At 38.5% G+C, this 11,807-nt stretch overlaps 1 protein-coding gene across 1 annotated transcript; it reads left to right on the top strand.

Annotated features, from left to right (window-relative positions):
- The first annotated feature begins 1,165 nt into the window (after positions 1-1,165).
- Positions 1,166-4,271, top strand: LOC145470460 (uncharacterized). Its single transcript, XM_081454276.1, has 3 exons — positions 1,166-2,115; positions 3,145-3,282; positions 3,544-4,271. The coding sequence occupies exons 1-3, from the start codon at positions 1,800-1,802 to the stop codon at positions 4,011-4,013; spliced, it is 924 nt and encodes a 307-aa protein (XP_081310402.1). The 5' UTR covers positions 1,166-1,799; the 3' UTR covers positions 4,014-4,271.
- The last annotated feature ends 7,536 nt before the right edge of the window (positions 4,272-11,807 follow it).

Raw genomic sequence — 11,807 nt, 5'->3', positions numbered from 1 at the left:
AATAGTGAAATATAAACTGAATAGACTTTCATTGACAGCTGAAAACTAAGACATCTTTAGATTGGCCATGAAACTTTTGCAACAAACGTCTGAAGAAACTTCCAGACTTGCAAAGGAAAGCTTCTCTTCGATTCGAAAGAGTTAATGCAGGCATTGTTATGCCGAATAGGTGTGTTGCACTTTTGCTTTCACTTTTGTTAGCTCAAATAAGGATATCTATGCTTGCAATGGAAGGAAATTTGTCAGAAAAACGTTAAATTAACCAACACTAGTTGAGAGGGCTGACAAAGCTTTTTTGGTCGCTCTCGTACTTCCAGCGATTGAATCTAAACATAATTCGTCACAAGAATCGCAAGATGACACTAGAATTGTCGCTTATAGAATTTTACCTGCCGTCTTCCAGAAAAAGAAGTGCATAGCAATAGCGTTGGATAAATGTTGAATACAAAGCGGAAAACGTTTCCGAATGAACAAATGTTAACATTGGTAAGCGAGAAGAGAAGGGGAAGATCAGTTAAAGTTCTCGAAGACTTTTCAGTCGACTACAGAGTGAGGGTACTCGGTTTTTTTTTTTTTCAATGCATTGTTGACCTGATGTTTAAAATAAAAGCTATCAAAATCAAGCAGGAAGAACAAGAGCAATAAAGACAGGTGAAGTATTTCCAGTTCCAGTCGTTCAAATGTCATCCGTTTAACAACAAGTAAATCCCCATAGAAGCAAATTAAGTAACAAAGAGGAGTAAATAAAGATGATGTCTCAACAGCGGAGGTAGGAGTGTAACATATTAAGATCAATTTGTTAACCTATTTTTCGGCTTCCAATACAGAGGACTTCGCGAATCAGTCCTTTTTGAATTCCGCGGTGGAAATAAGCTTAGCAACGATATGCATATTTGTACAATTCTTTTACAACACTAAATTTGCGCCTGTAGGTTATCAAATTTAAAATTTCGTTTGCTGAGAGCAATTTTTGCGTTTTGCCAGTCTTGCGAAAAGTTGGTTTGATTTCTGAAACGTGAATTCCTCGTGCTTCCTTTTGAACGATAGCTATGAATGGCTAAATCTTGTTAATCAAGAGCAAATTAGACCACATTGAAAACAAAAACATTGTCGGACGAGTGACGATGGATTGTAATTAATTCAAAAAACAAAAAGAAAGAAAGAAAAAATACGCACTTGAAGAAATAGTTTTCTGCCGTCTCTTTAAAACCCAAAGAACAATTTACTTTTACCACTAATTTTTTGAGGACATCGGCAAGATTTTTTTTAAATTCAGAAGTGGTGGCGTAATCATCACCCTTAGCGAGGTTGCAAGTAGTGTAAGTGAAACAGTGTTATAATTGAGCGAGTTTAGGCACAAGAAGACGAAATTCCCTTCTTGCGACGTAACGTCGTTAATACTTTTATCAGCTAGCAGAAATAAAATGAGAAACTAACGGAAGGAACCCCTGGCACCAGGCTGTTTTAGTTTCTGCCTCAAAAATAAAGGTAGAAAAAGACAACGAATTTTCTACAAAATGTTTTCTATCAATTTTTAGAATCTCCATCGGCTCACTAACCTTAATTAAGAGTCTCTTTGTTACTTTGGTCAAGTTCCACCGTGCCAAAGTGATCACGTTAAAAATATGAATTTTTAAATTAACTAAGGAGGTAACGATGACAGCATGGCCGGGACCTTCGATTTTTCAGAGAAGTAAATTTCCATAGTAGTGTTAATAACTGTCACTAACACGTCGTTTTAAACGTTTTTATTTCTTTTGTAGCAATTAAAAGGCACTGCGTGACGCATTCAATTAAATATGAATCCCAAGTTCTGGCTCTCAATTGCGTTCCTGATGTCCCGGATTGGTGTATTTCAAGCTGCTGCCCAGTGTCAACCGGCAGCGGAATACTCCATTAGAGGAATGTTCCTCAGAGGCCACACCTTTAAAACGTACAAGATTGAATGGCATGAAAGCTGCTATTTCAGGTGTGCCGAAGAAGTCACCTGTCAAAGCCACAATTTCGTTATTGGTCAAAACCTCTGCGAACTGAACAATAGAACCAAAGAAGCAAGACCTGAAGATTTCAAGCCGGATCAGACAAGGTTCTACATGAAACTGGCAAAAAACAGAGGTACACTTCAATTCTTCTTTCTTGTTTGTCTCTCTTTTACCAATGCAGCCATTTTGAATGCTAACCTGTGTTTTGGCTTCAAGCAATTTGTTTTGGCGGTGAACCTTTCAATGGAAGCTGGGAGGAGATTGGGGAGTAGTCAAGATGAGATTTTTCCCTCTTGGTTTCAGCAGTCTCGTTATAGGCTCTGCCTTCGAAACAAAGCACTCGAACACAAAATCCCAAGAGCAACGTACTTATACATTCGCCCAAAATTAACTCAATCAATTAAGAAGAATACATTAAACACAATGTGCATATGATTAGCATTCTAGGCCAACAGTTGCATCCTTTCGTTCTATTTTAGACTTAAGAGAAGATTGAGCAATTAAGATGAAAATTGTTGAAGTTCCCCAGAGTGATAACAAGGAGCACACATCGCAGTCGAGAGTTCTCACTACCATTCGAGGAAGCAATAAGGCACCTATGAACTTTAATGAGTTAGATGAAGAAGTTTAATTTTATTTCTTTGTCAAAACATTGTTGCGATACATATGGACGAAAAGGAGCGAGGTTAAAAGAATTTGGCGCATCCAAGTGATGGTCAAGTTATCTCTGATCAAGAATAGCAGCCTCGCACTAACGCTCTCGTTTGCACGAGAAAAGTGTGCACGGCAATCAGTATATGTTCGATATATCAAAATGTTAAAAGGACTTTGAGTTTGTAATTATTGTAAGATTCCACTGTCTGGTTATTCGCATAAGAGACTTTGATCCAAAAAAAATTAGTTATTGATAATGGAAAAAAAAATACAAAACAGACAAACAACTAAGACCAAAAATAGAAGTTTGGCAGACAGCTCGGTCCCATGTTTGAATTTTGATATATCGAACGTGGACTATTGGAGCTCTGCGAGGGAATATGATATGTTTACTAAACTACAAAGTGCATCTGTTTTCTTCTTGCTAACATTTGAATAAAAAATAAACTACTTCTGCACGATCTTGAAAAAAAATCTTTTTTAAAGTGTTTCCATCTATATCATGCAGTCCCTCTTGGCTCCATTCAAGAGCTTCCTGCTGAATCGTGCAGTGAGATCAAGGCCAGTGAAGGAAATGAGATGGTTAACGGAGATTACTGGATATACTCTGATGGGAATGATCAGACAATCCTGGCTCGCTGTGAAGGTACGACATGTTAATTTATTGGTTACGTAGCTCAAAATAAATTGTATCCCCTCCATAAAGATAATTAAGGGATTAATCGATTAATCTATCAACCAATTAATTTTGGGGCTAGCAGTCTTGTTGATTTATAGTTTCGTTGTCTCCAAAAGGTGTTTTATTAATTATTAATTATTATTATTATTATTACTTATGACTTATTTATTTATTTGTTTTTAGTTTTCTTTTTTTATTTCTGATGCCTATCATTGAAATACATGTTAGAGAACTGGCAGAAGATAAACACAGATCCTGTTTGCTTTGGAGCACGAGATAACCAGCATGGTGCCTTTGACATCACAAAGAGTGGACTCCTCAAGACAATGAAGCTCGTCCACAAGTCGGGTTCGATCGAATGCTTCCCAAATAGCAAATCCTACTGGGGCTGCAGAAACAAGCTAGCGTATGGCAAAAACGGCTTACTGACTATCATTACCAATGCAAAGAAAGAAGCCATTCTGCCACCTGCTGGAGACTTGAAAGCAAACGGTGACTGTAACAACAAAAAATTGTTTTACAGGCTTAATGGAACTACCCACACATCTCCAGAGTTCGTTTTCGGCGATCTTCCTAATAAGGTGTCAGTGTCACGCAATCAGGTGTTGCGGATATGGTACGGACAGGATTGGATCGATTGTAGTGAACGCAACAACAAGGGAATAACATGTGTTGATGTGTATGCGTGGTACGCTTAAAATCACATTAGTCTCTGACTTATCTGGAACAGATAAGGTATTAAAATGACGTAAGTTTAATTTCAAGGAAGGCTCTGAAAATATTAACGTAATCACGGTTCATATTTATCTTCTCTTGTATTAAATCTTGTGACTGTGAAAAAACTCAGGAAGAGATTCACTGAATGAAATTGTCAGTTTAGTAGAAATGTTGAAGTAGCGTCGCGCATTTAGCAAAGCGTCTTTAAATGTGCTGCCATTTTTCCTAATTTTTTTTTTTTTTTTTTTTTGCTGGTTCATAATAGTAATTAACATCCAGGCTGTCATGAAAAGTTTGTAATCTTGACAAGTATTATCCAAACTACAGTATGACACATAAATTATAAATAGCTATATTATCATATGACCCGTACGGGCCTGCACGCAATTTTCTTGGAAAATCATAAGAATAAAGGTCCCGTATGAGGGCCGTACGAGTCGAAGTGATAGGGCCGGAAAAACACGTACCGCTCTACTAGAAATGCGTACGGCCCCACAAGCAACGCGTTCGGCAAAATCGATACAAGTTAATAACAAAAACAATTTTTTTTGCTGTAAAAATGAATGATGAAAGTGAACATTTCTGAAACATTCCGAGAACAAATTTTGCTATCCAGGCGAACAGTCCGATGCAAAACTACTTCGGTCGCCAACTCACTGCGAAAGCACAGAAAGAAAGTCAACACTCTTCATAAATGAAGAAGTTCACAACTTTCTCAGAAGCCAACAACAAGCAAACAGGCGGTCAAGAAAACAACTTTTTCTGGATGAACTGCCCGACAATTGACCTTTGTAATAAGCAAACAGACTCTTGAGGCGTAACTTCTTTCAGTGGAAAGCATCAAGAATTCATCGTGTGTCAAAAGCAAGAAAGCAACGTGAGGAAAACGAAGTACGATATAAGCTTAAATGTTTTCCTAGTTTCCAGAGTTTCTGGAAGAAGTTGGTTAAACCAGAGAAATCACAAACATACCTTGTGTAAAGTAGGATAAATTGCTCTGCAGTTTCTACATCACTGTTGTTTGAAGAGACAAAACTGAGTAAGAACACAAGTTCATTACCGTACAGTTCATCCAGATAACAAAACTCGCTTGAATTTCCACCACACAGCAAAGCCAGCAAAGTAAGCAAACCCAGGTACTGTTTACGGGAGCCATCATCGGTGTCATTTATATTCAGTCGCTGGTTCTCCCTTGTTCAAGAGAATCCAAATAACAAATAGCTTGAAACGACGCCGACATTTTATTGAGTCTTCAAAATGAAGGACATTTGTGGACAATTTCAGCGAAGCGTGAAGCGAACTTTTGCAACTCGCTAAGTTTTTGATGGTTTTGACATATTTTTGACAGCTTTATGTCAACTTTCTGTTGGCTTTTTAAACAGGTTAGCCAATCCCGTTAGTATGAATTGTAACTGTGGATTTACATTGAAAAACAAAAATGAGAAAATGAGTCGTGTTTTTCGATGAATTGGGTGTGAAACCACGGTTAAGTATGGACGTAGTATGGATGGAAAACATTTGATACGTTATCAAAGAAAAAAGAAGAACGTTAAAGAACTAACTTCACATTTCATTAGTCTCTATTAATCTTTACTGATATTTTGATGGTTTATATCTCTTTATTTTGTTTTGTTTTGTATATTTAATCTTGTACCAAGTTTATGACATTTATGTGTACCAATGTATTTGTTGTGCCTCTTTCCTGACTCTCACATTTTTAATAATTATAATTACGGTCACCCAACTAGTTTAGCTTTTTAGTTATTTTGGGTGTCCCACTACTGTATGTACTGTACTGTTTATTTACTTATTTATAATTATAATCTTGTAAATTCTTTTAGTTGTTTACAGTAGTAGAAATAAACTGTTGTTGTTGTTGTTGTATCAGAGTGAAAACACCATTTTCAAATTTCTCCGGCGTAGGGTGGGCGGGAACTTACACACCCTTATCACGAGCCCACCAGATCATCTCTCTCGTGCGCCCCACACAAGAGATACTTAATAACTAGAGTGGAACCCCCGTCAGTACGGTCACCAACGAGCCACGAAATTTTAGCCGTACCATAACAGGGTGGCCGTATTTGAAATCGGGGCGGGGTCAAATTTCATGGCTTGTCCATTTTAACTGACTTTTTGACAGTGATATCACAATTGCAAAAAGAGTAGCGCTCGTTATTGTTTCTCAATATTTGTTTGTTTGGTCTATTGTCAATTTTCAAAAATGCGTATTTGGTTCAAGTGGCGTGCTAACGGGGTAAAATTTTAAAGGATTACACAGGTTGGGATTTGAGAATGTGACCGTTAGCCGTGTTAACGGGGTTTTCTTAGAAGAACATATATGGGCGTTTCGCCGTGAAAAAAATAAAAGTGGCCGTAACTGAACGAGGTGACCGTAAGGCAGGTTCCACTGTGATCACTAAATGAACTCTTAATTTGACCCGCAAGATTTGACGGGTGTTGCAGATTCTCAATGGTACCCAATTATTCAGTCCAACGGGTTGAAGTGACATCGTTACGCTTAATTCGCTTTAAATGAGCTGACATATCTTTACTTGAGAAGAATCTTTTAAAGGAACGTCTGAAAATTTATCTGCGCGGGTAAATATCCAATTCGAATTCGAAGTAAAGACATATTTTTTGCCTCGTTCTTTGGAACAAATACCTGTCAAAGCGCATGTTGAAAGCAGGACCAAAGTAATTACATATTGATTCGTTCAAATTGTTATTCCAATGATTCTTTAGCAGGTTAAAAAATTTTGCCGAGTCAATCGGTCGAAATATCCCAATTTAAAATTCAGGTCTCGTTTGGCGCTAAACATTCAACACCGCTAATCTGTTCCGTGGCGAGAAAGTCACTTTCACACGTCAGTCACTAATCAGGGTATGTGGAATCAATTTCTGTTTACTTTCTTATGTTTCGTTGCTTTAGCTAGGTGATCGAAGTTTCTTTAATGCAGTCATGAAAAGTGGCGTCATGATGTAAACAACTAGATTGCAATACAAACATTGCTGGTACATTGCGATGATGACAAATATCAACACTTAACGCCATTTAACATAACTGTTACTGTAAGAAGCCGATCTAGTATCTCAGTTTTTCTGTCGATTTATGGTCCAAGCGCAAAGCGCTCTCGTCATTATAAATCGATCAGGTTCCGTACCGTTGCGGTCGTCTCGGTAAGCTGCGTGTCAGAGGTTATATATAAGAAGTTTATTATCATATCTCTCGCTCTCATAGATAAAATACGGATTTTCACCCTCGCGAACTGATTTAGCGCAAATACTAAATGCGGCCTAGGAATAAAACAGAGGAAAGATGGAAAGGCTCTCGAGTAAAGCGCGTGGGAGGCGCGCAGACCGTAAAATTTACCAATCTTCGCGCGCGAACGCTATTCATGAGAGATATACAGTCGAACCTCCCGTAAGCGACCACCCTAAGTGTCAAGCCTAGGTGGTCGCTTACGAGAGCTTAGATCATATTGGGTCAAAATTTTGCCCCATTAGCATAAAGTAACTGCAGAGACTTATCCACGTTTTAAATGTTTTATTCATGTAAAGAGTCAATTTTGAGAAAAAATCCGGTACTTCCCATTGAGAAATTTCCGTCTCTTGTACTACCCAGTAATGCTATAATGTTACAATACCTTATTATCCAGCTTTCACTCTATTATCTGTCCGTTGGTAGCTATTGGTCGCTTACGGGAGGTTAAGAACAAATTAAAGAAAATTCAAATTTTTAGCTCTAAAAGTGGTCGCGGTCTCTTACGAGAGGTGGTCGCTTACAACAGGTGATCGCAACCGGAGGTTCGACTGTAGTTTAAAGGTCAATTCATGTGTCGCTGACTGGTTCACGATGAAAGGAAGAATTCTAATTGGAAGTCAAATATGTATGACTACATAGTTGAACTCTAAAACCCCGGACAAGGTCTATTTTCTTAGAAACCCCGACTTCAATGATTTGCCTCGGTTTATTCAGTTTGTTGTGGAAAACGCTCTATGAGATATCTGGGTCCTTACCTTTGGTCAAGACTGCTAGCAACTGACGAAAAGAGACTGACGATCGACAATTTTAGGAACAGTACAAGGATACTGATTCAACGGTTCTCATGTAGGGTACCTGTTCTAATTGTTAAACATGTACCGCTTGATACTTTCATTGTACTTCCTTTATAAATATTCCTCTATTGTTTATTGTATTTCTAATTTTGAAAATCATTTATATATTCTTAAGTTTACTCTTGTTCGCACTTTGATTTCTTACTTTAACGTAGTAAATGTATTGTCAATAGATTCTATTAGTTTCACAAGCTAAACATCTTTGACACAAATAAAGTTTATTCATTTAGAGTTAATTGCCACAAGTCGACCTCAAGAGTTTCAGGGTAGAATAGCTAAGCAAACGAGGTCGCGAGCAAGGGGTCATAAACAAGACGAAGGACTTTTGTGAAAGTCTATTGTTCAGACTAATACAGTGACACGGGAGTTGCCACCTGAGGTTACTGAGGCACAAGAAAAAAGTGTGGTCAAAAGTAACGTGTTTTTTTAATGAAAAATGTAATTTCGATATATTAAAATTCAGCTTGATAGTGAGGCCTAAAGGACACAAACAAAAGAAATGAATAAACATGCTCATTCAATTTCCTTTGTTTGTGTTCTTTAAGCCTCGCTGCCATGCTGAATCTTAATGTACGATAGTGGTCTATTGGATGATACTCGCAGTAAAGTTATCTTTTTCTTTCTATTTTGTTTCAGATGAGTGACTACACAACCAAGAGGCTATATGTCCCTCCCTTACTCTGGCTTGTCGCCCTGGCGATTCTCTCTCATTCAAGGTGTGTCTCGGCCGTCAGACGCCAGGGGTCCCCAATGGTGATGGACCCGTGTTCTATGAAATGCCAAACTGCAGTATTGAGTCCTTGCGTTGCGAAATGCGGAGTAGATGTCGAATGCCAGCAGGAATGCAAAGAGGATTTTAACAAGTGCCTTGATGAGTGTCATGCAAAAATCAAGAAAGAGAAAAAACGAGATTGAAGTAACCGTAATTGTAGACTTTTGTTGGCATGGTAACAATTTCAGCACCACGAATCAAGACCAAGTCGATTCTCTCCATAATATCTTATATATGTGTGATCATCTTAATATGCTTTTCAATGAATTAATAGGTAAGGTAAGGTAAGGTAATTTATTTTACGTCAAGAACACGGGGAGTGGTTGCCCAAGTCTCCCGAGCCAGGGGCTCATGATAAAAGTGTTTGACATACCATGTTAAAAAAAAGATTTAAAAACTATATATTAAAAAATACAAAATTATCATACTATTAATATCTTAAAAAATATGCGTTAAAAATACAATATTAAAAAACGTCTATAAAGGAATCATTTAAGACAAGAACTGCATTGGCAGCCACCGAAGTTTGTTGTATTAAGATGATTAATAAAAGCTGGAACGTTTGCTACATTTTTTGCTGCCGGCGGTAACTGATTCCAAATTCTAGAGATGATATAAGAATACGAGCCGTGGAAGAATCTACTATTGTAAGGGCGTTGTTCTACGTTTAGCCCGCTGCTTCTAAGATTGTATGGCGTGACCCGGGGCTTGAATAAGTTGGTGATATAACGTGGGCCATTTTCTTTAAAACACTTAAAAAATATTATCAGAGATTGTTCAAAACGTCTATGTTCTAGCGTTCTCATGCCCAGCAGTTTGAGTAATGACTCATAATTAGAAGTTTTCCCCGTGTTCATTACTGTTCGTAGACCGTAGTAGTTAGCGTCTTCCACTTTTTTGTTGAGCGTTTTACCTATACCAATCAGTAAAGAATTACAATACTCAAAATGCGGTATTATAAAGCTCCTGTATAAAAGTAATAAAGTATCTATGGGTACTAAGCGCTTGAGGCGACGAAGTGCGGCAATCTTAGCGTATACTCTTTTCAGCATTACATTTGTGTGTTCTTTGAAAGATAACTTATTGTCCAGACATACTCCAAGGATCTTTAAATGTTCTTTGATATCGATTAAGGTGCCATCAAACTCCAAATCGTAATTGTATGTTGAATTCCCAAGAATCATTGCTTGTGTCTTGTCCCCGTTGGCTTGAAGATAGTTGTAGTTAAGCCAGGTAGATAGTTTTTCCATGTCTTGATTTAAGACGTGTTGAAGCACAAGAGGACTTTCGTCCGCCGTATATTCGGTTGTATCATCCGCGTAGAGGCGGAGGGAAGAGACGGAAACAGATTCGTTCATGTCGTTCATAAAGATGTTAAACAGTAAGGGGCAAAGGAGACTTCCCTGCGGGACGCCGCACTGTAAAAGTGACCAGCTAGAGCACGTATTATTGCATATTACCCTTTGTTTACGGTCATGCAAAAATGATCTTAAAAGTTGTAGGGCTGGTTCTTGCAAGCCATACGCTTTTAACTTTGCTAGCAGCAGATTGTGGCAAATGCAGTCGAAGGCCTTGGAGAGATCGATAGCAACTACACCCACTTCTTTTTTTTCATCAAGTGCGCGTCTCCAATCATCTGTTAATTTGATCAACGCTGTAGCGCAGGAGTGTCCCTTAAGAAAACCCGACATGTTGGGCGAGAAAATTGGTGCAAAGGAGGCGTACATCTGGTCGAACAGCACTTTCTCAAATAGTTTGGAGATTGCAGAGATAACGCTGACTGGTCGGTAATTGTTTTTATCGGTCACATCGCCCTTCTTATGGATGGGGGTGACATTACTCATTTTCCATTCTTTGGGCAGAGTACTCGTGCGAATACAGTAATTAAACAAAGACGTTAACGGAGTAGCCACGGCTATAGCGGAAAGTTTAACAATCTTTGGAGAGAAACCGTCGGGGCCAGTGGATTTCTTGGCATTCATTTTTAATACGTAGTTGGTTACGGTTTCCTTGTTGATTTCCTTAAAAGCAAAGTCAAGGTTGTATGATTTGCTTTTAATTGCTGCTATGCTAGGATGGTCGCCGAAATTCTCTTCCGTTAAGCTCAAGGCTGAGTCCTGTATTCTTGGATTTACAAAGAAGTCGTTAAATACGTTGCTGGGATTAGATACGAGTTTCCCATCATCCAGAAGATGGATGTTAGCTGTGCCATCAGTGTTAGATTTGTTGTTCGGAAGAAGAGGTTTCATCTTTTTCCAGAATAAACCAGCAGATGATGTTCCTGAGGCTGCATCGGCGCAGAAATTTTTGACTGCTCTTCTCTTTAGACCTGTAACTCTGTTGAGTTAACGGGAATTTAATATTCACATGAATCGAGAGCCTATGTTCACCAACTTGGTAGGTACCAAGTCTTGTTCTCAAACACTGTAATTCTTCATCTATAGCGTTTGAATAGCACTGAGTTTTGGCTGTGTTCAAAGTTGTTCAAGGTTACTAGCTCATACATAGTCATTCTGTATTCTCTTCCTACCTGTTCGTCTTAGCCGGCGGGTCCTTAGTACGAAGAAAAGGTTGCTCTCGAGACACGTGATTTGATTGAATAGATTCTTAACAGATAGATTCTTTTAACATGAAATTGGACTCTAAATCAACACGAACGTACAGATATCAAAACCGCGGCGGAGAGCCAATCTATTGCTTTCTAAAGGCCTGCATCGTCCCAAATGGACTGAACAAGAGCTTCCTACATCGAGAATCGTTTGAAATTCAAACAAACTAGGCCATAGTTAGCAGTAAGCGAACACTCAACATGTTGTCGTTACGTCAATTATCGCCCGGAAGCCACCCAAATAAATTTCTTCCGCGCTAGCGAATCACAGACAATTCT

This window comes from Orbicella franksi, chromosome 15, assembly GCF_964199315.1.
Source record: "Orbicella franksi chromosome 15, jaOrbFran1.1, whole genome shotgun sequence".
Taxonomy (NCBI): Eukaryota; Metazoa; Cnidaria; class Anthozoa; order Scleractinia; family Merulinidae; genus Orbicella; species Orbicella franksi.
The sequence above is the reverse complement of the archived record's forward strand: the minus strand, read 5'-3'. Positions and strand labels throughout refer to the sequence as shown.

Bases quoted from the DNA above. Each gene is read 5' to 3' on its own strand.
- LOC145470460 (XM_081454276.1), top strand. From the start codon at position 1,800: ATGAATCCCAAGTTCTGGCTCTCAATTGCGTTCCTGATGTCCCGGATT. The intron at 2,116-3,144 runs GTACACTTCAAT...TATATCATGCAG, and splicing joins GAAACTGGCAAAAAACAGAG to TCCCTCTTGGCTCCATTCAA. The intron at 3,283-3,543 runs GTACGACATGTT...AATACATGTTAG, and splicing joins AATCCTGGCTCGCTGTGAAG to AGAACTGGCAGAAGATAAAC.